The sequence below is a fragment of the Dermacentor albipictus genome, chromosome 7, assembly GCF_038994185.2.
Source record: "Dermacentor albipictus isolate Rhodes 1998 colony chromosome 7, USDA_Dalb.pri_finalv2, whole genome shotgun sequence".
Classification (NCBI taxonomy): Eukaryota; Metazoa; Arthropoda; class Arachnida; order Ixodida; family Ixodidae; genus Dermacentor; species Dermacentor albipictus.
The window spans coordinates 73,464,950-73,489,894 of record NC_091827.1 but is presented as its reverse complement, the minus strand read 5'-3'; the positions used below and the strand labels follow the sequence as shown (position 1 = coordinate 73,489,894).

At 42.9% G+C, this 24,945-nt stretch overlaps 1 protein-coding gene across 3 annotated transcripts in view; it reads right to left on the bottom strand.

The window, feature by feature from the left end:
- Positions 1 to 226: 226 nt before the first annotated feature.
- LOC135916087 (uncharacterized) overlaps positions 227 to 24,945 on the bottom strand; it is a 113,924-nt gene continuing 89,205 nt past the window's right edge. For 2 of the 3 annotated variants that reach the window (XM_065449316.2, XM_065449318.1), the window contains exons 8-9: positions 3,288 to 3,510; positions 227 to 286 (exon numbers count right to left, since the gene is read on the bottom strand). In XM_065449316.2, coding sequence (XP_065305388.1) covers positions 272 to 286; positions 3,288 to 3,510 — 238 coding nt within the window. In that variant the 3' untranslated portion in view covers positions 227 to 271. Of the gene's footprint in view, positions 287 to 3,287; positions 3,511 to 14,253; positions 14,360 to 24,945 lie in introns of those variants that run through there. The other variant, XM_065449317.2, reaches the window with a different exon arrangement.

Sequence of the window (24,945 nt, the reverse complement as noted above, 5' to 3'; positions counted from 1 at the left end):
TGAAGTTTCTCCTCATTCGACAGGTTTTTCTTGTGACAAAGAATGAGGACCATTTGACATCGTCATCCGTGTTTTTGTTGTTCACCGGGACATCGGTCTGAGCAGCACTGTCCTTGTGCGTCGGTGAGCCGCGAGTTTTCCTCTTCCAGCGATACAAATGCGTCTAATTCATAATTGCATGCGAAAGCCGAAGAAACAAACAATAAAAGAAAACAAGCAGCACCAGTTATGGAGTAGAATCTGTTTATTCCTGCAGTGGCGCCAATTAGGTTTAGTAGGAAGATTCCTGCAAAAACGGTGAAAAAGACGCATATTACAGAATAAAGCGTCACCATAAGATGGTGATATTAGAAATAAAAACTGTCTAGTCCAAATAATTTGTTGAACTATATTTTGTGGGTTTGTAGGTTACAAAATTATGAAATAAACTATATACTAAATACTATATATATATATATATATATATATATATATATATATATATATATATATATATATATATATATATATACTATACTATAAACTAAATATACATTAGCCTTCACGACGACAACAGTGTAGCGTGACTGGTAATATGGGATGACCAAGCAGATCCAACAACTGCGTAGTGACGTTTAAAGGTAAATGAGTTTGTTTAAGCACTTACATTTGACGAGTGTGCGAAGAAAATTTCATAGAATCAATGCAGATAAAAGAACTTTGCTACGGCGCCTCGTTAAAAAACAAATTGTTTTGGTCAATTTGATATGTGACTTCTACACGTATCTCTTACGTAATACGTAAATACGTTTTACGTAAATACGTAATATAGCAACTTCAACAACAATAGTCAATCTTAACACACTCGAAAGAAGCATTGCAGAACTTTGCACAAAAAGTACTTAATAGAGAAATTACATTTTGGCCCTGCACATAGCATGCCTACACCACATGGCACCTAATGTTGGACATGCGATAGAATTTCAGAGGCTTCCAGGTTATTGTGGAAGTATAGGTAATGAAAAGCCGGATGAGGCAGCCCACAAAGAACATGATCGCATGAAATTTATAAAAGTTTTTTCCTTAAAATTGAATCTGCAGCTTTAGTGAAGCAATGTTTTTTTCATTGGAGGAGTATATGATGGTCTTAATTTTCAGATAATCACAAGCATTGACCGAAAACTCCAATCAAGGCTACCACAATGTATACAATGCCATCTGGAGACCGTCTACCACCGAATTGACTTATCGCTGCGTACGCGAACAATCTTCTTTTCTGCATTGGCCAGACCACAAATCCACGTTCTGAGAACTGTGGCGTGGTAGAATCTCTAGAGCACATTCTGCCTGAGTTCCCGGCCTACAGAGACGAGCGATATCAATATACGATGAACATCAAAAAGACAGACCATAGCCCCTTGACATTGACCGAGAAGCTGAGTCCCTGGCCTTACCCATCAAAACACCACAATGCCCTGGACTTCTTCTTATGTATTGAATCAATCGGTTTGGTGTCCAAACTAAGACTTACATGTGTCATCTCATTAGGACTGTGGTTTTATTTCATTTTGTATTTACCTACTACATGCGTCGCATCGGACACTTACTATGCTACTGTTAACATAACACTACCTGCAATATGTTTTCTTTTATATTGCTTTTTTTCTTCTGCCACCTTCTTTTAGGGAGTTTCTTCTCCTTCGTGCGATCCTTTGCAGTGTTTGGAACAGAACACTGTGACTAATGTTGCTGGCACGGACAATCTGTCTCGTGCAGCACATTGCAAATGGAGTGAAGTGTGGCGTGACTGCCTCGCTAATCGGGAGATCGCGAGATGCAGCCCGTAGATGCGTGTGCGCGATTCACAGCAGCCAACACAGACTGGCCTCCGCTCATGCAATGCTTTGTTTAATTATAGACGGGTGCTCTACTCTGGTGCCATATCGTATGCATTGTCGCCGCACAGCCCGTCTTTTGTGGCACTGTGTTTTTCTTCTCACGCTTTCTTTCCAACAAGAACGACAGCGGCCCTTCGTCGCAAAGAAATCGTGCCACCAGTGTCAGCGGCGAAAACACCCAAGGAAGAGTCACATCGAGCCTTCCATGTAGAAACAACGGGAGGACACTTCGCAGGGAATAACTTGTAGTACGTGCTGCCAAACATGGAGATCCTGTGGAGTCGATCTAACAGTTTGCTCTGTGCTCAGGCTGACGCCCATACCTGTGACTTTTATTATTTGAGGTGGTTAGAAGATATGCAGAATCCAGATACTCCAAATGTGTGTGAAGTCGGCTATGAAGGCTTTGTTGTCGAAATATGAATGACATTCAAGTTTATGCCACATTCACGTAAAACACGCCACCACACAAAACTGCGCGAAGAACGTCATTAAGCCTTCATGATGGCCGCGATATGACTACAATGCTTGACCAGTACCACGTGACTGCAGTAATTTAGACATGAACGCTGAAGCTTTCACTCAGTGTGCTAATGTTCACGCGGATGGGAATCCCCCAGCAAACCAAATTATGACGCGCAATGTGAGAATTTACCACTAGATGCATCAACTATAAGGCTGATGAGAAAGTATGTATTTGAAGTTACATCCTTTGGCAGAAATTTTCAGAAAACCTAATGTGCAGGTTGTTTGGCACATATGACGCTTTTCAATGTACTAGACAACAAGGACGAGATCAGGTCAGTTAGCCCTTGTCATTCGAGTTCGCCTTCCCACCCAGGAGAATGTGCGGAATCCTAGTTAAAGTGGTTTCTAGGCTTGCACACGGCCTGGCTCAAAGGTAGCGGTAGCGCGAAATTGTTGCATAACCTTGCAGGTCTCTTTTACCATGACAATTTCCTGTAGCTGAACAATAGGGCGATACTCTCTCTTGGGGCAGTACACTAACAGAATTTCGCCGTGGAGCTCTAAAATAATGACAAGGCCAACGTTTTGATCGTATGAATGAATGTATGATGTTTAATGGCGAAAGAGCTATGCATGGCCAAAGAGCTCCATGCTAGTGAAGGGGGCACGCGTCTACGCGGATATAATTAAATCTACCTGCCTCGTTTTCTTGGTTTCTGCTGTGCGTGTATTCCCGCCATACATATATGAGGATGGGGGTGGTGAAAGCGGTTATTAACTCCTGAACCTTATGATTAAAGTCTACCGATACTTTGGCTCGATATCGTGTATGGTGGCCGGGAGCTTGAGGTCCTTAGCGATTCTTTGAGATCTGTAGGTGGTACAATGAATTTGTAACCCTGCTGAAGATACATCAGTACTTCTTTTTTCATTCATACTTACAATATTCGCCCTTAGGATGCTTGCTGGGGTGAAAATAGGCGAGATGAGATTATGATAGACTTCATGTACCACGAGGACTGGCGTTGCCTCAAAACTCGTATATATAAGCCAACCCGCAGGCGTGTTACGAATGTACACCGAGAATATTTCACCAGTGATCAACTTCGCTGAGACATAATCGTGGCTCTTGCGGTTGTTTCCATCATTAAATGCAATGGTGAGACTGAAATGAAACATAAAAGATACATCGGAATCATGCCGCCTTTGAGAGTCAAAAAAGCGTACGAACCTTAAGTATACAAAATTCGGGTAATCAGGTACGCAGTTTACTGAAAGAAAAACAGAATTCCAAAAAAGCAGCTCCAACCCATTCACTTTCAACGCACAGCGCGATTTCCCTGGCCGGCTGGTCGAATAGCAATCAACAGTCATGCTGTAACTGATACACGTACAAGAGGCTCGGCCCTGCTACGAGATAGTGGGTGCAGAATTTCACGAAACAAAAAACACCCTGCCCCACCACCTTGTCCGTCCGCCTTCCATCCCACACCTGGCCTAAATTTTTTGTCGACCGAGGTATTATGTGGCTACGCCGGGTGTCCTAAAAAGCAAAAACATACTTTTGTCGCTGCATTTGTCGCAGCCTGAAAAGCTAATTTCCAAAAAACTTAGGCAGAGACACCTAAGACTGCTTACGTGAGGGAATTCGAAATGATTATATTTCCTGCGGTGAAATATTCTCTACTTATGTTTTCGACATCCATTAAAGTTCTTTCTGCTGATTCGGGGTATGTGTTTGCGTATACGTTGGCCACACACTGTGAACATCCGGGTAATTTTGCTGCAGAAGGATGAATTTTTTACTCCCACTTTATTTACTCATCACATGGTGCCGCCGACATATTTAGTCAGCCCGAGAGCTCCGACATGACATGTACGATGACACCTGCACTAGGCACACATTTAGTTAGCCAGAACCGCACAGCCGCCGTGGCGATGGGAAAGCGTGATTGTATCGCACGCCGGAGCTCCGGGATCAATTTCTATTCATGCAAAAATGTACGGAATATTGTTTTCAAATTCACTAGTTTGCCATCTTTTCATCAACCTCTCCGAGAAATTCGACCTCAATCCGAGCATTTCCCACGTGTTTTTACACTTTGCGCTGTCTCGGTCGTGTCTCGGTCGTGATTTTCGCGCAATGAGGCATGTAATGCTATAGCATTCATTTTAATGAACGCTTGTTAAATGACGGTACTGGGTTCATTTTTAAGTATATGCAGAAACACGCTTGGCATCTCAGATGGCCTAAGCGTAAAAATTCATTTGAGAATTTGCACGAAGGCAGCCGGTTGCATTGTGCTCCGTGGCAGAGGCATCAATTTGTTTGTCTTTATTTTTTCCATGGTTGGCGCGCACATGCAGAGAACCTTTTCTTGGGCCTTGGTGAGTGACAGGAGAAGAGGTATAAGTTAACGTGAATCTGGTCAGTGTTCCAAGACCTGCTTCCTTTAGGGGTTTGAGTTCACTGTTCCATTCTTTTCGCAAGCTGACCGTGTTGGTACAAGTCCGATGTAATTTATTTCTTCATGAACATCACACGCCATACAGCCCGCTCTTGCCTCCTTGCTAAGAATTGATAAATCGTAAAGAAACCGAATATACACTGATGTACACAACTAATTTATACTTCGCGGAAATGATCTTGTTGGTTCAGTGGTTATGATGGACTGCTGCTTTGTGTGAGGTAGTTGGATGGAGCCGGGCTATTACATGCGTTTCTCTCCTAATCAAACTAAAGGAACGTGTGTGTTTACGTTGTAATGAACATCAAAAAACCCTTGATAAAACATTTCTAGGTGAGGTAATCTCGAGTAAACAATGTCAAGAAAACGTTTGCATGAAATTTTAAGCGAAGGAACGACGCATGCCCGACGACGTCGTCACTATCAACCGAAACATCTTAGAGTGATTCAGTGATCACTAAGCACTAGTAGGCTTTGATCACTAGTGTACCGAAATATTTTTTCTGCAAGGCTCTCGGTAGCCTCCAATTGAACACGGCGTTATGGAGATCAATTATCAATCACACTTCGGGGTATTGTGAAATTTATAAAGCGTCTACAGCTCACCACTAATAGGATTACCGTCACTAGTATTCACTAGTTTATAACATAATCTTTTAGGTCCTCCCTGTTTTGAACACCCAACTGTCTTTGATATGAAATAAATGTAATAAAACTAGCGAATAAACTATTCCTACTGGGAAATGGTAGTATTCAGTCATTAGTGATAATGAATCCTTTATTTAACTTGTTCAGTGGAAGTATTCATCAGCGGAATTCATAATTGACAACAATCAAGCAGTCATTAATGGAGTATGGATTTCATTACCGCTGCTGACTGATTACCACAGGTCATGGGTGATCATCAAGGGAAAGCTCAGTTTCATGTGACATAGCATCGGTATAGCAAATGAAAACTCCTACATGTGATGAATCATATATAGTTGCTAGGGGACAGTAAGGTTGAGTAATAAACGGTCACAAATTGCTTTGCTTATCAAGAAAATGGCATCCTTCGTTCTTATACGTTATCACCTGTATCCCTGAAAAAACTGATTTTATTTCTATTTGTTACATTACCATTGCAAACTGACAACGCCAATTTTTGGAGTTATGCCTACTGATACGCTTGGTTGGAGGTTCTTGTGCTTTGCAGAGCATAGTATCTGAGATCTGAAATGCAAACTCATTTAAACAGTGATTTAACTATAAAAACTAGAAGCTTGAAGTATTGAGTCACTAGCGACTACTATCACTTTGTCCAGTATCAAAGTGGTAGCCTTCAATCGTGCACGCCGTCAATGCTATCAGTCATGCAGTCATTAAATAACTACGTTAGGTTACCATTGCCAATTTTTCATGTCTTGTCATAGGTTATTTGAAATGTCGAAATCTTAATCCTCAATAAATTGTCATAACACGTTTTAGGTGGCTGTCTGTCAACTTGAAAACAAACTAATTAGCAAATAAGAAGCTAGCCTCTTTAAAACGCTGACCGCATATCCCTAAGAAGTTCGCATGGTTTTTTTTACTATAAAAATTTCAAGCGCTTCCGTAGGTTATATAGCTAACTTTTACCCATTTTATTTTGCATACACATCAGCAATATAGTAGCCCCATTTTTAGAAAGTGGCGTCTAGCTTTTCGAGGAATGCCAGACCACTCCGGAAATCCAGCAGCCCGATTAACCCATCGTTCTGCGTATACTGCGATAACCTGCCACTTATTCCTTCATAGCGGGCGTCCAAACTTCCATGTATATGGATTTAAAGATATGCAAATAGAGTGTAGCTGGACAGTTTGACGTGCATATTCTGAGCTCTGGATGGCAGAGCTGCATTCTTCTTCTTTGATGCGATTGGGTTCCTGTATCGAGGGGCATCGCCAGATTATGTGTGCGATATTACTAACAGTCCACAGGCGGGGCAAGTAGGGCTAAATGTCTCTGGAGTGATTGTGTGGTAAAGGACCAGGTTTGGATAGCACTTAGTCTGAAGCATGTGTAAAGTGGACGCCAGAGGTATAGCCAGTTTGCTGTGAGGGGGAGACTAAGTCCTCCTACCCAGGTGATAGTGCGTAGTAATTTCCCTGAAAGTAGTGAGAGTGTCCCGAAACTCGAGAACCCCGGAGTCTGAGCTCGATCCTGGTCCCACGCGGTGAATTAGTGGGCGCGCTTGGGAGTGGGCGATGTCATTGAAATTGGGAAAGGAGTCAAGCTGGGGGTCGCGGTGAGTTGGAAACCACGTGATGGTGTGCGGAGAGATGATCTTCTTCTTGAGAATCTTGTGAGCCTCCTCAGCGATGGATCCTGAAGCGACAGCCCTGACTGCCGAGCTCGAATTAGTGAAGATTTGTGATCTGCTGTTGTCTAGGAGTGCTATAGCAACTGCGACCTGCTCCGCTCTGGTTGGTGTTGAGCACTTCAGGGAAGCCGCACTCACTATCTGTCCGTTGTGATCAACGAGGGCAATGGCGAAGCTTGACGACTGTGCATATTGGGCTGCGTCTACAAAACATTCCGAGTAGGGATCGTCCTTAGTATGCTTGAGGACGGCGAGGGCTGTTGCCCTGAGGATGAACATTACGGGGAAACCGTGCAACTCGTACGTTCTTCCTTTGATCTTCTGAAATTTCATATTACTGCTCTTCCGTGATTATAGGGTTGATCCCAAGAACCGCCAGGATCTTCTTTCCGGCCGGGGTACAGGATAAACGGGATAGTTGGGCTGACTCCTGGGTCTCGATTATCTCGTGCAATGTGTTGTGCACTCCTAGTTGCATAAGGAGGTCCGTTCTCGCCTAGTAGTTTTTATATTTTTTCTAATGGTCGTGTTTATTCGTTTCTTCTCGCAGATATACCAGTTGTGCATGGCTGCCACATAAACTATATGACTGAGGAGGTTGCCTTCCTTTCAGCCTCCGCGCCTATTCGAGACTCTATTGATGAGTCTGATCACATTCTCAGTCTTGTCTGTGAGCTTGTTGAGCTTCGTATTGTTACTGCCATTGGATTCGATGAACAAGCCAAGGACCCGAATGGTATCTACTCTGGGGATGGTACAGCCGCTTTTAGTGGGGAGTTTGATGTTTATTTCAAACAACGGTTTCCAGCCTCTAGGTTTGGGACCTCTCCTGACTGGCCTGTAGAGGAGGAGCTCATACTTGCTCGGGGAGAATCTAAGCCCCGTATTTTCCAGGAACATCTCTGTTTGATCTACAGCCTCCTGTAAGTCTAATTCAACGGCTTCTTCTCTTCTTCCAGGGCACCAGATTGTGATGTCATCAGCATAGAGCATATGAATGATCCCTTCTATGTTGGAGAGCCTTTGCGATAGTTTCTTCATGGTGATGTTAAAAAGCAGTGGTGAGACTACCGCTCCTCGTGGGGTGCCTCTGGGGCCCAAACTGAAATTCTCGGACTTGAGGTCACTGATCTTGAGCGTGGCCTTGCGATTCCGTAGGAACAAGCTTATGTATCTGTGGAAGGCGTCTCCCATATTGAGCTCCGAGATGGAGTTCAGAATGTGACCATGGGGTACACTGTCAAATGCATTCTCCAGGTCTAAGCCTAGGATACCTTTTATATCTCACGTAGTGTTGTCAATGATATGACACATGATGAGGTCCATCACGTGTTGCGTTGACAGGGCCGGACGAAAGCCGATCATGTTCTACGGACACAATCCGTGTTTCTTCATTTGCTTAGAAATTCGATTGTGTATGACATGTTCCGCTACTTTCCCCATGCAGGACGTGAAGAGAAATGGGTCTGAGGTCTGAGAGACTCGGAGGCCTTCCAGGCTTTGGAATGAGGATGACCGAGACCATTTTCCAGGACTCCGGGACAACCCCTCGTTCTCATATTCTATTAATCTCCTCTGTCAACATTCTATAGAGCAGTCGTCCAGGTTTCTGAGGCTGCGGTTGGGGATGCCATCAGGACCAGAGGCCGACCTGCCATTTAGATTCTGGAGAGCTTCCCTTACTTCGCATGCCTTGAAGGGTTTATCTAGCTCAGGGCAAGACGCGCCTTTGTAGGGGCGATAGTCTTCGTCACTCGAGTACGATCTGCAATGTCTGTCATAGTGATGCCTGGTGTAGAACCTTCGCTATCACTTGTCTTTGGTTTGACTTGATATTGGTATCATCGAGCAGATGCTTGAGTAGGTTCCCTTTAGCTTCAACTCTCATCTGACCATCAACGGAATTGCAGACTTCATCCTATTGTTGTCCGCTCAAGGTTTGGCAGTGATCTTCTATAGTTTTGTTGAGCTCCGCGATCTTTTTTCAGAGCCTTTGGTTGAGTTCCTGCCCTTTCCATCTGTTCTACAGTGACTTTTTAGCTTCTAAAAGATGAGCGAGGCGGCTATCCATCTAGTCCTACCTCCTGTTCAGTCTGGGTTTTCTTTGTCGCCGCGCTGATATCCTCCTTTAACTGTTTAGCCCACTGCTGTTTGAGCTCGCACTTCCCTAACCTTGCGAGAGTAATCCCAATCAGTAATATTGAATTCTTTGACGTCTCCCCTTCTCACGTTGACGGAGGAGGTCAGGATGTCGTGATGACTGTCAAGGTCCACTTGGAGGTTGGAACAAGATGCCTATTCCACATTCCGTATGAAAAGAGGTCAGGTGTGGTATGCGGAGAGCAGGAGTTGCCGATCCTGATCGGAAAACCCGTATCTAATATAAGCGTGAGGTTATTATTGACTGTTGTTTGCCATAGGTCAACGCCCTTACGGTTAGTTTGTTGGTACCCCCATGCTTCATGCGGAGCACTGAAATCTCCGGCCACCAGGAGTGGTAATGTCTTGGTCTTGCTTGTGGCCCTGTTGATAATTGCCGCGAATCTTTGCCTGAGGTGTTTGGGTGTACTGTTGATGTTAAGCGTAAATATACTTGTCTTGAGCTGTCCGCTGCGGATGATTTCAACGAGCGAGTGTTCTACCGTATTGGAGTCAAGATTCAGATCGTGGGCCAGGAGCGCACATTTGTTGGTGAATAATGTACTGTTTCTCGTCTTCCCATCACCATATTGGGTATGCAATTTATAGCCTGGGAGGGTTACCCTTTCCGTGAGCGTTTCTTGACCCTAGCGAGGTGCACCGTCCTGGTAGCCGCCATCCTCGCCGCCGGGGTTTCGGGATGGGCTCCTGGATTTGTGCGAGCTGCTAAGGGCCGGCTTGAGAGAGGTTTGCGACCCAGTTGGTTTGGATTTTTCGCCTTTGTGCTGTTCTCTTCTCAGTTTTCTAACTACAAACGGAATTTGGAACCTTTGCTTGCATGTTCTGTCAGCCGCGGGATGAAGGCCACCGCAGAGGGTACACTTCGGTATACATTCGTGCTTATCGTCCGGGTTGGTGCACAGAACAAAGGTAATGTTGTTAGTCATCCCTTGGAGGTAGGCAGATTATTTTTTGTGTTCCTCATATTTGCATACTGTGTCCTAAATAATTTAACAATCATCTTCTAAATAATTATATTTACATGAACTGTGTCAATGAGAAAATTGTAGAGCAATAAGAAAACCTCCTGATACAGCTTTCCGTTGCCATATACGCGCTATATAAGAGTGTTTTCCGAGCGTGAAAGAAAGCCCGAGACTGGCCGGTAGAGCAACCTTGCCTGTATCCCCTGCCTGCTTTCACACCCGGAAAATTTTTTTTTTGTAGGACGCATATAGAAACAGCTGTATCGGGACTTCTTCATGTTGGTTTACATTTTTCTAATTGATACTTTTCATCTAATACCATTTGAGAAGTTGATTAAACAATCACGAAAAATTTAATTCGGCGCAATGCTAACAATAATCTGATTATCTCCAAGCGAGGGCATACAATATTCCGTTGGTTTTGTTCAGCTACGTCGCACTTGCGTATTTTTCAATCTTGGTGCGTAGTACTTGGGAAACCCTGTATATAAGCAAGATGAATTTTTCGGTTCACCTATGACACCAAAGGTGTCTTGTATAAGAAACAATAAAAGAAAAAAATAATTGTGCTATATATGATTGGGGGCAACGATCACAATTTCGGCAGCAGCAATAAACTTATTTCACCTCATATCGCCGCTGACATTTTCGTGAGTTTTGCATGGCAGCGGTGGCGTAAGCGCATCTTCTAATCAAGTGTATGTGGAATTTTTGCAGGTGGGTTGATCTGTTCATATTACCTTAAACACAGGAAGTGCTATTATTTTTTTATTATCGCTGATGTTGCTGCCAAGAGTGCGTCGGACCATGAAAGTTGTGCTGTGGGTGTGTTGCCATTTTGTAACACCCGATAACTGAACTTGTACCACTTAATCATACCTTGTATCACAGTTACACTAGCCATGTGTAAAGATTTCAGTAAACTCATCCACGAAACAAAACGCAAAATAAACACGAGATCCAAGAATCACGTGAAAGTTTTGACCGAGACCTGAGGAACGATATCAGAAAAATCAAGTCTAGATTTTCCCTCATAAATACATGTTATAAATATATGAAGACCTCCTTAAATTATGTACGAAAAAACATGTAAAACTCAAGGCAGCGGTGAAAGTGTAACAAGATGAACGTGGTATTCTTCGCGCTGGTGTAAGGGAACGCGAGAGCAGACTTCATGCGACTCAATGTTGAGGTGCAGGGCATTCCGCACTCACCGAATGAAAGTGTCCTAGAAAGAACTAAGAAGCATGCAATAGCCATTGGAGCACCTCTTATGGACAGTGAAATTGAGACGTGTCATCGTGTTCGATCTCAGGGTGGAAATCAATTATCGAATATAGTCATACACATTACACGCCGTGAAAAATGGTACAGTTTTCTACAGAGAGCAAGGAAACAAGGCGTTACTTCAATCGATCTCACGTTTGCTTCTCGTGTTCCAGTATATGTGAACGAGCACTTGTGCCCAACACTCAAAAGTCTGCTCGGAATGGCGAACGCCAAAGAGAGAGAATGTTGCTGGAAGCAAATCTGGTCGTCCAATGGGAACATTTTTGTCCGGAAGTCAAACACGTCGGAAGTCGTATCCATTGCGCACATTGAATACTTGTCTAGAATAGTTTAATTCTTCTTTCTCTGGTTCTAATTGAAGGTACAGAACAGCATGGACTTTTCGCCGACCGACATTAACGATATAATGTTAGCTAACAAACCACGTTTTTCACTGTTTCATCTTAACACCAGCTCCCTCTGAAACAAAGATTAGATTGAAAGAATGCTGGAAAGATTTGAACATTCATGCACCTTTCAGTTTCCTGGACACCAGTCCTTTTTTGCTGCCGTAATTAAATGTAGGTATTCTTGTAAAGAAAATAATTAATGCGAAATCTCATTTAATTCACTGCCATCACTGCTGATTATGAGGTCCTTGGCTAGCGCAGGGGGAGTACAGTGTCTTCTGCTTGGTATAGACACCTTCAGGAAGGGCACAGCACTAACTTTCATTGATTGATAGTTTTCTTGGATATGGCAATGCTCATAACCTGGACATAATTTCAGGACGAGATATAAATGTGAACTTGTTGGTTTTTTGCGAGTATTTGTAATGGGCTTCACACAATCATGTAAGCAAATGGCATCATATATTCTATAACAACGCCAACGAGAGTCACACCTATATGTGAATGTTTGTTGGATATATTTAAAACAAACATGTATAGTGTCCTAATATTGGAGATATCACTATCAATGACATCGCTAATCATTTCGGTATGTTCATGTTAGTCCGAAAGAACTGCGTCATATCGAATACAGCAAAGGAGCAACGTTTCACTGAAGTAATCACGCAAGGACAACTTGAGCCATTCCGTAGCTCCGTCAATCAGCAGACTTGGGAAAGTACTAATGAACCTAATCATAATGATATGGTGTACAACAATTTTATAGATACCCTAAAACATATATCATCAATGCTTTCCCTTGAGAAAGGTAAGGAAATTGTGCATGGCACAAAAACCCTGGGTGAATTATGATATATTACAAATGATAATGCACAAGAATGAACTGTATGAACATTTTGTGAAAACATAGTATATTGAGGTACATTAAGAATTTAAAGCATACTGCAATGAATTTACATCTAAACTGAAGACGGCGAAAAAGAAATACTATATTAGCATATTTGGGGTGACAGTTTAAAAAAGTCAGACCAGATCTGGAAAAAGCTTGGACAGCTCCTGAATCCTAACATTGCTTATAGCTCTTTGCATGCTTTGCATAGTATTGAGCTTGCAGGCCAAGATCTTTCAGGTATTGAAATGACAAACGTGGTTAATCACTTCTTTATTTATAAAAAAAACAGTGGCAATAGTAGTTCTATTCCTACTAGTTCTGATACAAGTCCATTAAATTCCAGCCCGGTGAATTCGCTATTTTTGCAACCTCCAGATTTCGTAGACGTTTTATCCTGTATCAGCTCTCTAAAAAATAGTAAATCCACAGATACTACTGGAATTCACATTACATCCATAAACGACCTACTCGATTTATATTCCCAGTAATAACGTATATTTACAATCTCATTGTATGCTGTGCTGTGTTCCCTAAGGCCATGCAAGAAGATCGAATTTTGCCAGTGTTTGAAGGTGGCAGTAAGATATTTATTAACAACTATCGTCCAATCTCAGTTTTGCCTGTAATATCTGAAGGTTTGAAAAAAATTCTGTATATTAGAGTTGTCAAGTCATACCATTCAATAAGTCATTCGATTTCTTTTCTAAGCCTAAACAATATGGAATACGTGGAATAGGAAACGATCCACTGAAATCGTACCTTCCGAAAGAACTCAATATGTATATGTAAGCAATAACAGGTCATCCTTACAGTCAATACTTGCTGGAGTACCTCAAGCAAGCATTCAGGGGCCACTCGTTTTCGCAGTTTATATAAATGACATTGTGTTCTGCTACGAGGACGCCCGATTTATTTATTTAGACGATGACACATCTGGTCTTATTATTGGTATATCGACGGGTGATATTGAAGGCAAAACCAACTGTGCGCTTGCAAAAATAAAAAAAATGGGCAGATGCTGATATTCTTAAACTAAAGTTTAGCAAAACAAAAGTTATCCTATATGCACGTAAGGTCAAAACTATCCCAACATTACATAATCAAAGCATGGGTAATGATAAAATCAAAGTTGTTGATAATATTCAAATACTGGGTGTTTTCTTCTCAACAGACTTAAGTTTGCATAAACACGTAGAATGCCTCTGTTCTAAAGTTTCCCTGCAGTTGGTATAATTACTCGACTAAGAAATATACTTCCTGTAAAGATTAAAGTTTTACTCTACGTTTCACTGGTGCTTACCTTGCTTCAGTATTGTCATTTTGTATGGGATACAACATGTATTACTAATAGTTTAAGCACATCTACTACAAAAGAATGCTATAAGATGTATGGCAAATTCACCTTATAATATGCAGAGTATAGAGTTGTCCGTACGATATAATATTTTTCCTGTACATCAATTATACGATAATCATTATACAATTCATACATATTCGACCTTGCAAACCTACGAGCAAATAAAAGGATAGTCTACATGAGAAACAAAGAGTTATGGTTTTTACCAACCCCCACAAGCTAACTACTATAAAGAATCTTTATCGTATACCTTCCTGCATTTGTGAAATATGTTGCCCCAAGAATCGTTTGACCTGTTCTTTTACTCAAATAATGAGATCACACTTTTCTTGTCGACAATGTCTAAATGATCAGTGAAGCTGTATGAGCCTCGGAGGAAATCAAGAAGCGCAGGAAGCTTGGTACAGGGGAAGAGGAGAATGAGGTTAGAATAAAGGGAAACAAGATGTACGCCAGTGCCACAGCAATGCTTTACGTCTACTGTATCCTTTAATTATGAGTGGTACATTACTTTGGTAAGCCGACAACTGACTCCAACATGTAGGTGACATTTTCCTTGAGGAGACCTCCGCAGAGAATATAAGCTTTTTGGGATACCATGCTCCAGATGAATCAGCGGTGAAACTTCCCTGCGAAGTCAATTCGGCATAACTAGTGAACGTGGTTTTAGAGAAGGCTTCCGTGGGCTCTGTTGAACTATGTCGGAAGGGTGCTGTGAAAGCAAACTTGCGTCTGGCGATCTTCAACGAATTAGTTCTTCAACCGATGCGTCGAAAGGAATCCAGATCATGGTCTTCGATGGAAGAGGTGAGCCTCGTATTGAAAGCTGGTGACATCGCTTATAAGCTCTCTAAATGATGAGAAACCGATGACTGAATTTATAGAGCCCGATGCGTTCGACAGCACGTCTTCAAGTCCATTAAGTTGGATTGAATTGTATGAATATGGCGCTAGGATGAACAACTGGCACTCTAATTAGGAGAATATTACTAACGTGCATAGTTACTTGGGAGGTGTTCCATGGAAGTGGTACAATGTGCACATTATTGAAAAAGATGGCAACTCTTGAAACCAGTGGAAGGAAAAATCCTTGACGAAATTCCGAAGCAATCCAGGGGGAGACGGAACGCTGCCCTTAATTTTAAATTCAAGCAGGGCTCCCTCGTCGAGTATTTCTTTCTAAAACGTCGCCTTTTAACGCTGGCTGAGCCTACGCCTCCTTCTTCTGCTGTAGTAGCACTAATAATGCACGGACTGCACGCGGAAGTCCTGAAGCAAGCGGAAGTACGATAACCTAAACCTATGGTCGGGCTCCTGGAGTGCTGTCAGGATGTACCATCGACTTCGGTAGAAAATATAACCACTAAGTTAAGCAGTTGCTTCAGACAGAGCGATGCTGATTGGTCAAGCTGTTCTCAGCGAGAACCGATCCACCTTACAGGCAGCACAGAGAAATCAGGTTGGCGCCCTCCCTGAGGTCGGGTAAATAACGTCGACAACGACGCTGTTCGCCCACGTTCGGACGCTGAAGAGTTTCCGATGAAAACAACTAATAAACAAGGGTGATCAGTCCGACCCGACGACCACAAATTAGAGCCAATAGATTTAGAAGAGGTATTTTCACGTGCCTTGGCCCCTTCGGCGATTTCCATTTCCTCCTTTACTTGTGAACAACCAAAATTGAAATAGGCTTCGAGTACTCCTTGATTACACATAACTGATTTCATCTCTAAAGAATGAAATATTTTTTTGTATTATGCAAAAACGTTTCATTAAGATTGATTATACTCCGCAGAATTCTTATTTTCCTGATTTATGGCATGCATGTGACCCATTGTTGATTAGTTCTGGATGTTGATTGATTTGAAGTGGTGTCGTGAATCTATCACTGATTGCCTTTTTGTTGAATAATAAATGTGAGATAAATCGATGTAATATTTGTATTCTTTACCCTGCTTTTTCATTTATTTAATTCTTTTCCTCACAGGCTTACGAAGATTCATAGGGTGAAGGGGGCATGAAGTACAATGGTTAACAAAATACAAGTGGCAAAAAGATATCATACAAGGGTTCGAATATGGGCACAAAACGAAGACAATTATGCTATACAGGAACTATACAGGTGGTAAACAAGAGAAATGAACATTGCATAAAAACAGCAACAAGTTACATAACATCACAGTATTAACAGCAAGAAGCATCCCATAAAGCAGGCAGTTGCATTGCTTCGTGATATTATACATTATGAGCGATTTAGATTGAGCTAGCGCGCAATAATGGCACATAAGTACGTACCAAAATGCAGCAAAAGAGTGAGGATAGCTGGGAAAAAAGCAGCATTTCATCAGTTACGCTTTGGCGCATTGCGTAACGCTAAAACCATATCGCGCATGACATGATTAGTAATGTGATCCTGGTTACAACATTCTCGTGCGCTTGAAGTCTTCATTTATTGCAAATTGATGCTTGCACATTTTTGAAACATTTTCATGCTATCTTATAACAAATTCTATGTCATTCCCCCGCCTGCGTCACTCAACCTGCGCATTTCTTCCAAATGCCTTCTAAACTGACAGGACCTTACACGAGAACTTCTATTTCTTCGCCACTACGTTGAAGCGAAAGTTATCTGGTTACTCTGGGTGCTGTGCAGCTCTTCAAAACGTTTTTCTGCGCTTTTCACTATTTCGTCGATAGTGGTGATTACATTGCCACGCATACTTTTCACTCCTTACGTCTTGTTCCATCCAATGCCCACTTTTCTTCATGTCAATTCAATGCTTCATTTCTTTACCGTCGCCAATAGGTTGTAGATGTAACAATTCTGCACGTCATGGATTCTCCCAAGCTAGTCATTTTGGCAGCTCGGGTAATTAAACTTGATTTTTATGGTTGAGATGTTAATGTCTGCGTTTTGTTAATTAAACTAGTTTCTGCGGGAGACCTTGACTGTTTGTTGTTGTTCGTGACTTCCAACCTAAGGGGTGGCCCCGGAAATAAAAAAAAAGCTAATTAGGATGTCGTAAGTTGTCGGTAGCTAATGTAGGCTTGTCTTATGTAGAGAGCGACAATAGACGGCCCAAAACAAAGAATACAGGACAACTTTGCCCGTCCAATCTTGTTCGGCCGCCTCCACGTGTTCTTTCACTGTAGAGAAGATGACGCTTAACCACTCTGCCCAAATGCCAGTTCTCATAACTTGGTTTGTTTATAAGGCCACATCTTTGTGTGCGAGCACTATCCTGGCCGTATTTGCGTGTACTCTGAAGACTTCAAGGTAGGGGTCCTCTTAACTAATTTGTGCTTGCACTTTTTTCAAATCAAAATCAATTTTTCGCCGTAATAATTGTGATCACGGGCCTTGGCACATACCTTATATTGCCACATCATGCACAAATTTGAGGTCATGGCGGAATACGAAATTGTTAAATATTTTTTGTTTCACTTGTTACATCTTTTCCAGCTGATTTTTCGTGCTCCTGTTGTTCAGCTATGTGCCCGCCACAACGTCGTGCATAGAACAATTTGTGCAGCTCACAAGAGCAGCAGTGTGAGACACGTCTAGTTTATGTGCAACAAAAGAGCCTTCTGTTTCTTTGCTGCGGAGTCGCAGTCGCCAACTTGTTACCCAGGCGTATTCTCAGAACACCATCCGACAGTGGTCAGCGCAACGCTTAACATTCGTGTCGACTTGAATGCTATCCTTCGTGGCAGTTAAATTTTATTGTCCCGCATGTTCGTTTGCTGCGCGTTGCAATAAAAAGGGGCACCACGTTTACACAAAAAAAGCACATGCTACCGAGCAGATATTCATTCTGTTTTTCATGTGTGTGTATTGCGTGCGTTCAATTATTAGCCGTAAAGGGGTCTCCATACTCCGCCCAGAAACCAGTCTGCTAAGCAACGTGAAACCATGATAAATATTTTAGCGGTGGTAATGGACTATCGCTGCGGTAGCACGTAATTTTCCATCAAGCTGCTTGCGCAGAGCATGCAGTCATGCATAGTTTACTTTCAAGCTATGCATTTGGGCCTGCAGCTTGCCGGAGTATTTCAATATAATAACTAGAGGCAATGGATACACGTCATGATTAATATAGTAGCCAATAAGAGCAATAAAAGTCTATCTTGGTAGAAATGAATGACTTTCTACTGATTTCGTGCGTCCCCGTGCCTTCCATAGCGAAACGTTGCGATGACGCTACAGCAACTAGGCGCTTTCAAGCTCTGCTTTCTTTCATATAGAGTAGTTTCATTCTCATAATACAGATCTCTACGGCGTTTCATACGCCTAATAGCAGTGAGCTACAGTCTGGTTGGAGAATTTATCGCATTTCTGGTGCTTAGATTGGAAGGCTATGTAAGGTGTTCTCGCGATTCTTTTGGAAGGATGTTTCCCTATATATATATATATATATATATATATATATATATATATATATATATATATATATATATATATATATATATATATATATATATATATATATATATATATGGGTCATTCCATCTCAAGTGTACTCGGTGTATTATCGACCATCTGCGATTCTGCTGAAAAAAATCATACTGTATTACCTCAAAGTGCGAAGAAGTAATTATTCAAGCGATTTTTCTTGAAAAAAAAATTTCTAAGGCCCTGAGGACGCTTTGAAGATTGCGCACACAAGTGAAACTGTGCCAGGTAGAAAAATTTCTACAAAGTTATTGCTTTGACCTGTTACTGCGAATATTTTTTTTAAATAGTCGCCAGACGGTGCTCTTTCGTGACTATTGTCGTTTATTACGTTTTGTTTTAATTTACATATATTTTAGCCGTAAGAAAAAGTCGACAATTGCCCCTTTTTAGATATTTTTTATAAAAGAAAGTAACGTTTCCACGAGGAATATATTGACAATAGGGGCTTGGTATGTGTGTATACTAGATGATAAAATATTCGTATAAGAAATAAAGCCTAAGCTTTTGCTTAATGTCATGGTAAATATGAAAAAAATTACGTTCTGACTCAATTTGTGGCTTCATTTTCGCAATGTAGCGGTCCAAGTAAAAATATGGCATAGTCGGCATCGGATAGTATGCTTTACTGTCTATCTATGTACAAAGATTCAAAAGATTAAATTTCGTTTTAAGCGAGAAAAAATTTTTCAACTGCACAATCACAAGGTTACGCGGAGCATCTCATTGCTTCGCCTTCACTGCATAGCACGTCGGCCGGTGTTTCAGTCTCGCTCATTTTACGCGCTTCTTCTTTTTATTTTTGAAGACGAGGTCTTTTTTGGCGACTTCAGGTTGATTTGCGGTTCGTGGGGACTGAGTTTCTGGCCATTGTCATCTTGTAAGATTATATAATTGCAGGCCTTCTAGTGCACGTAGGACAAAAAATAGGCGTCTGAGTTAAGCTTGGAACGCAAAAGATGCAGAAAGTTAGTGTGCTAATATATACGGAGAAGTTATAACGCGTAATTCTTAAAAAATACGGTGAAATAAGTTCGATCAACATGCCACCAGTCACTAAAAACGCGCCAGAACAGGAACCAGAACTGTGGCTTTATTCAACGAACAGGCGATTTGTGGCGTTCTGCTAAACCTAAAACAACGAAAAAGGCCACTGGCCGGCTTGATACCCAGGATGTCTGCGAAGCGGCCTTAAATGTCTGGTTGGAACACGTATTCGTATCGTAAACGCGTCCCGCGATGCCACCCACCGAGGCTGGGAATGCGACGTCAAGACGACGGGAGGAGCGTGCATTACGAGCAGACGATAGGTGTGTTTCGTCTGTTACTGCTCCGCTTTATCCCAGGCAAAGCTACAGCTGTCACAGAAGCAAACCGGCTTTCATGTTTACAGTTTCTTTCCGATGATCGAGGTGTGAAGAAAATGTATCAAGTCGACAGACTGGACGACAGTTTTGGTGCGTCTTCAGCTTCTGGGAATTCAGGTACATGGATTTGCGTAATAATTCATGGCACGTTTAAACTACACGATGTCTCTAGTTCATGTATTTCCTCTCCAGGACAAGGGGTGATTTTAGTGCCATTGTGTTGCCGGATGCACATAAAAATTCTAGCCTTACATTCGTAGGAGGACGAAAAAACGGGGCCGTAAACTTGAATTACGTTTCTTGCTCTTTTTGCGTGGCACAGGTGGCTTATAAAGCCACAGTTCTGGTTCCTGTTCTGGCGCGTTTTTAGTGGCTGGTGGCATGTTGATCGAACTTATTTCACCGTATTTTTTAAAAATTACGCGTTATAACTTCTCCGTATATATTACCACACAAACTTTCTGCATCTTTTGCGTTCCAAGCTTAACTCAGACGCCTATTTGTTGTCCTACGTGCACTAGAAGGCCTGCAATTATATAATCTTACAAGATGACAATGGCCAGAAACTCAGTCCCCACGAACCGCAAATCAACCTGAAGTCGCCAAAAAAGACCTCGTCTTCAAAAAGAAAAAGAAGAAGCGCGTAAAATGAGCGAGACTGAAACACCGGCCGACGTGCTATGCAGTGAAGGCGAAGCAAAGAGATGCTCCGCGCAACCTTGTGATTGTGCAGTTCAAAAATTTTTTTGTCGCCTAAAACAAAATTTAATCTTTTGAATCTTTGCACATAGATAGACAGCAAAGCATACTATACGATGCCGACTATGCCATATTTTTACTTGGACCGCTACATTGCGAAAATGAAGCCACAAATTGAGTCAGAACGTAATTTTTTTCATATTTACCATGACATTAGGCAAAAGCTTAGGCTTTATTTCTTATACGAATATTTTTATCATCTAGTATACACACATACCAAGCCCCTATTGTCAATATATTCCTCGTGGAAACGTTACTTTCTTTAATAAAAAATATTTAAAAAAGGGAAATTGTCGACTTTTTCTTACGGCTAAAAATTATGTAAATTAAAACAAAACGTAATAAACGACAATAGTCACGAAAGAGCACCGTCTGGCGACTATTTAAAAAAATATTCGCACTAACATGTCAAAGCAATAACTTTGTAGAAATTTTTCTACCTGGCACAGTTTCACTTGTGTGCGCAATCTTCAAAGCGTCCTCAGGGCATTAGAAATTTTTTTTCAAGAAAAATTGCTTGAATAATTACTTCGCACTTTGAGGTAAAACAGTATGATTTTTTTCAGGAGAATCGCAGATGGTCGATAAAACACCGAGTACACTTGAGATGGAATGACCCATATATATATATATATATATATATATATATATATATATATATATATTGTAACGATGTTAGTAAAACAAGGATATTTATTAAAGGCGAACTTGTGCCCACAAGTAAAAGTCACTGAGGTCGTGCAGAAATCCGCGGCACTCGCGTTCTCCAGCTGGGCTCGAACCGTCTTCCTCTTCTCCTCGCGTGACACCTCGTGCGCGTGGCGCGTGCGAGCCGCGTCCAACTGGCTGCCCGTGCCACGAAGATCGCTGCCTGTTGTTGCTGAACAACGCCACTGTACGGCGTGCACAGCGCCCAATGCAAAGGGCGCGCAACTTGAATGTCACCAAGTTTGTCGTGGCATTATCCCCCTCCTTACCGCATCGGCCCGTTGTGTGAGAGGAAGTAGGGGTTCCTGTGGACGCTCACTTTTTTGTTGTTGTTGCTGTTGTTCATGACCTCTCCTGGTAGGGTTTCATGCGGACAACATGTACAACTTCCGTGGGGTTGCGCCGTCTTGGGCTCTCGTGTCCAGCGGATTTCACTTCGTAAGTGACGTCGCTTATACGACGAAGTATTTCGTAAGGGCCGAAGTATCTGCACAGAAGCTTTTCAGACAGTCCACGGTGTCGCACTGGGGTCCATACCCACACCTTGTCACCGGGCTGGTAATGAGCTTCACGACGGCGCTGGTTGTACCGGCTGGAGTCGATGCGTTGTTGGCGGCGTATTCGGTACCTTGCCAGCTGTCGTGCCTCCTCGGCTCGTTGCAAGAAATCATCCAGGTCAGATGAGTTATGGGTTTCTTCATCTAACGGCAACATAGCATCCAAAGTTGTGGATACTGCTCGGCCGAATACAAGTTCAAACGGGGTGACTCGTGTTGTTTCCTGAACGGCCGTATTATATGCGAAGGTGATGTATGGCAAAATTTCGTCCCACAGCCTATGTTCAACGTCGACATACATCGAAAGCATGTCGGTCAGTGTTCTGTTAAGGCGTTCAGTTAAACCGTTTGTCTGAGGGTGGTACGCCGTAGTTTTCCTATGATCAGTATGTGTCATTCGCAACAAACATTTCATTAGGTCCGCAGTAAAGGCCGTTCCACGATCGGTGATAACAACTGTGGGAGCGCCATGTCTGAGCACGATATTGTGGACAAAGAATTTCGCGACTTCTCCAGCCGTTGCATTGTACAGGGAATCAGTTTCTGCGTAACGGGTCAGATAGTCCGTGGCCACAACTATCCACTTTTTGCCTAAAGATGATGTTGGGAAGGGTCCAAGGAGGTCCATACCGACTTGTTGGAATGGGGCTTTTGGTGGCTCTATTGGCTGGAGGAGGCCGGCCGGTTTTACGGATGGAGTCTTGCGCCTTTGACACTCGCGACAAGTCTTGACGTAGTGCTGCACTGATGCTAATAACTTGGGCCAGTAGTATTTCAGACGAATCCTGGCGACTGTACGGCTCACGCCCATGTGTCCAGACGTCGGCTCATCGTGACAGGCATGCAAAATTTCTTCTCGCATAGATGTGGGTACGACAAGTAAAAACTTTGTCTCGCTGTTCTCGAAGTTTCTCTTGTAGAGTACACTTCCTCGCAGACAGAACGAGGATAGCCCCCTAGAGAAAATACGCGGCAGTTGAACGTCGAGTCCCTCCAGGCGCTGTATAAGTGGAATCAATTCCGGGTCATCTCGTTGCTGTTGAGCAATTTGTGACGCGTCAACAATGCCAAGGAACGGGAAATCCTGTTCTTCTGGCACAGTTGTCTCGACGGGTGCGCGTGACAAGCAGTCGGCATCGCTGTGTTTCCTCCCGGATCGGTATACGACCGTAATGTCCTACTCTTGAAGCTTGAGGCTCCATCTTGCTAGTCGTCCGGATGGATCCTTGAGATTCGCCAGCCAGCAAAGCGAATGGTGATCGCTGACTGCTCGGAATGGTCTACCATAGAGGTAGGGCCGAAATTTACATATTGCCCAAATGACTGCAAGGCACTCTTTCTCGGTTGCGGAGTAGTTGGCCTCTGCTTTCGAGAGCTTACGGCTGGCATAAGCAATTACTTTCTCCTGGCCGTTAATCCACTGCACTAGTATGGCACCGAGGCCGACGTTACTCGCATCGGTATGAACTTCAGTGTCGGCTGTCTCATCAAAATGGGCAAGGATTGGAGAAGCTTGCAGGCGTTTCCTTAACTCGTCAAAGGCGTCTTGTTGTTCGCTTGTCCACATGAAAGGTTGATCTTCTCTTGTCAGTATTGTAAGGGGCTCAGCAATGTTTGAAAAGTTTTCCACAAATCTTCTGTAGTATGCGCATAAACCCAAGAAACGTCGCACTGACTTTTTGTCTGTGGGTGTCGGGAACCTCGCAACAGCTGCTGTCTTTTCGGGATCTGGCCGAATGCCTTCAGAACTGATGACGTGCCCGAGAAACCGAAGTTCATCGAAGCCGAATTGACATTTTTCCGGCTTAATTGTCAAGTCTGCTGCGCGAATAGCTTCTAACACTAGTCGCAGGCGCTCTAGATGTTGGTCAAATGTGGTGGAAAATACGACCACACATCCAAATACACTAAGCATGACTGCCATTTCAATCCTGCAAGCACAGAGTCCATCATTCGCTGGAAAGTTGCCGGTGCAGAACAGAGGCCGAATGGAAGTGCTTTAAATTCGTAGAGGCCATCAGGGGTTACGAATGCTGTCTTTTCACGGTCCCGTTCATCCACCTCTATTTGCCAATATCCACTCTTGAGATCCAGGGAGGAGAAAAACTTTGCACATCGGAGCCGATCTAACGTATCGTCGATACGCGGAAGGGGGTACACATCCCGCTTGGTTACGCTGTTCAATTTACGGTAGTCGACGCAGAATCGAAGCGTGTTATCTTTTTTCTTAACCAGCACTACCGGAGACGCCCATGGACTGCTGGAAGGCTGAATAACGTCATCTGAAAGCATCTCCTCTACTTGCTTCTTGATGATCTCCCTTTCTTTTGGTGACACTCGATACGGGTGCTGGCATACCGGTCTTGTGGCGTCCTCTGTTATGATTCTGTGCTTCGTAACAGACGTGCGCCGTACCTTCGAGGACGTGGAGAAGCAGTCAGAAAAATCCTTTATCAGGGCATATATCTGTTTCTTTTGGGCTTCAGGGAGTCTCGGGTTCACGGTAATTGATCTGTCGACACTGCAGGTTCCTGGTAGGGCAGTTGACGTAGTTAGGCTGCATAATTCGGTCGCTTCACAGAACTCGTGGAAATAGGCAATAGCTGTTCCTTGTGCGATGTGTTGGAATTCATTACCGAAATTTGTAAGTGCGACATTTGCACGGCCATCGCTTAACTGAACAAGGCCCCGAGCCACACAAATGCCTTTGTTAAAAAGGAGCTCTATGTTTCCATCTGCTATGCCTTCGCGGTCAGAAAATCTTTCATTCTCCACAAGAACCATTATACTGCAGCGTGGCGGCACAGTTACGTCATCGTCAACGACGCGCAGTGCAGCGAGACGTCGCTCCTCCGATTCTTCCACAGGTATAGCTTGTTTTGTCGAGAAAGAT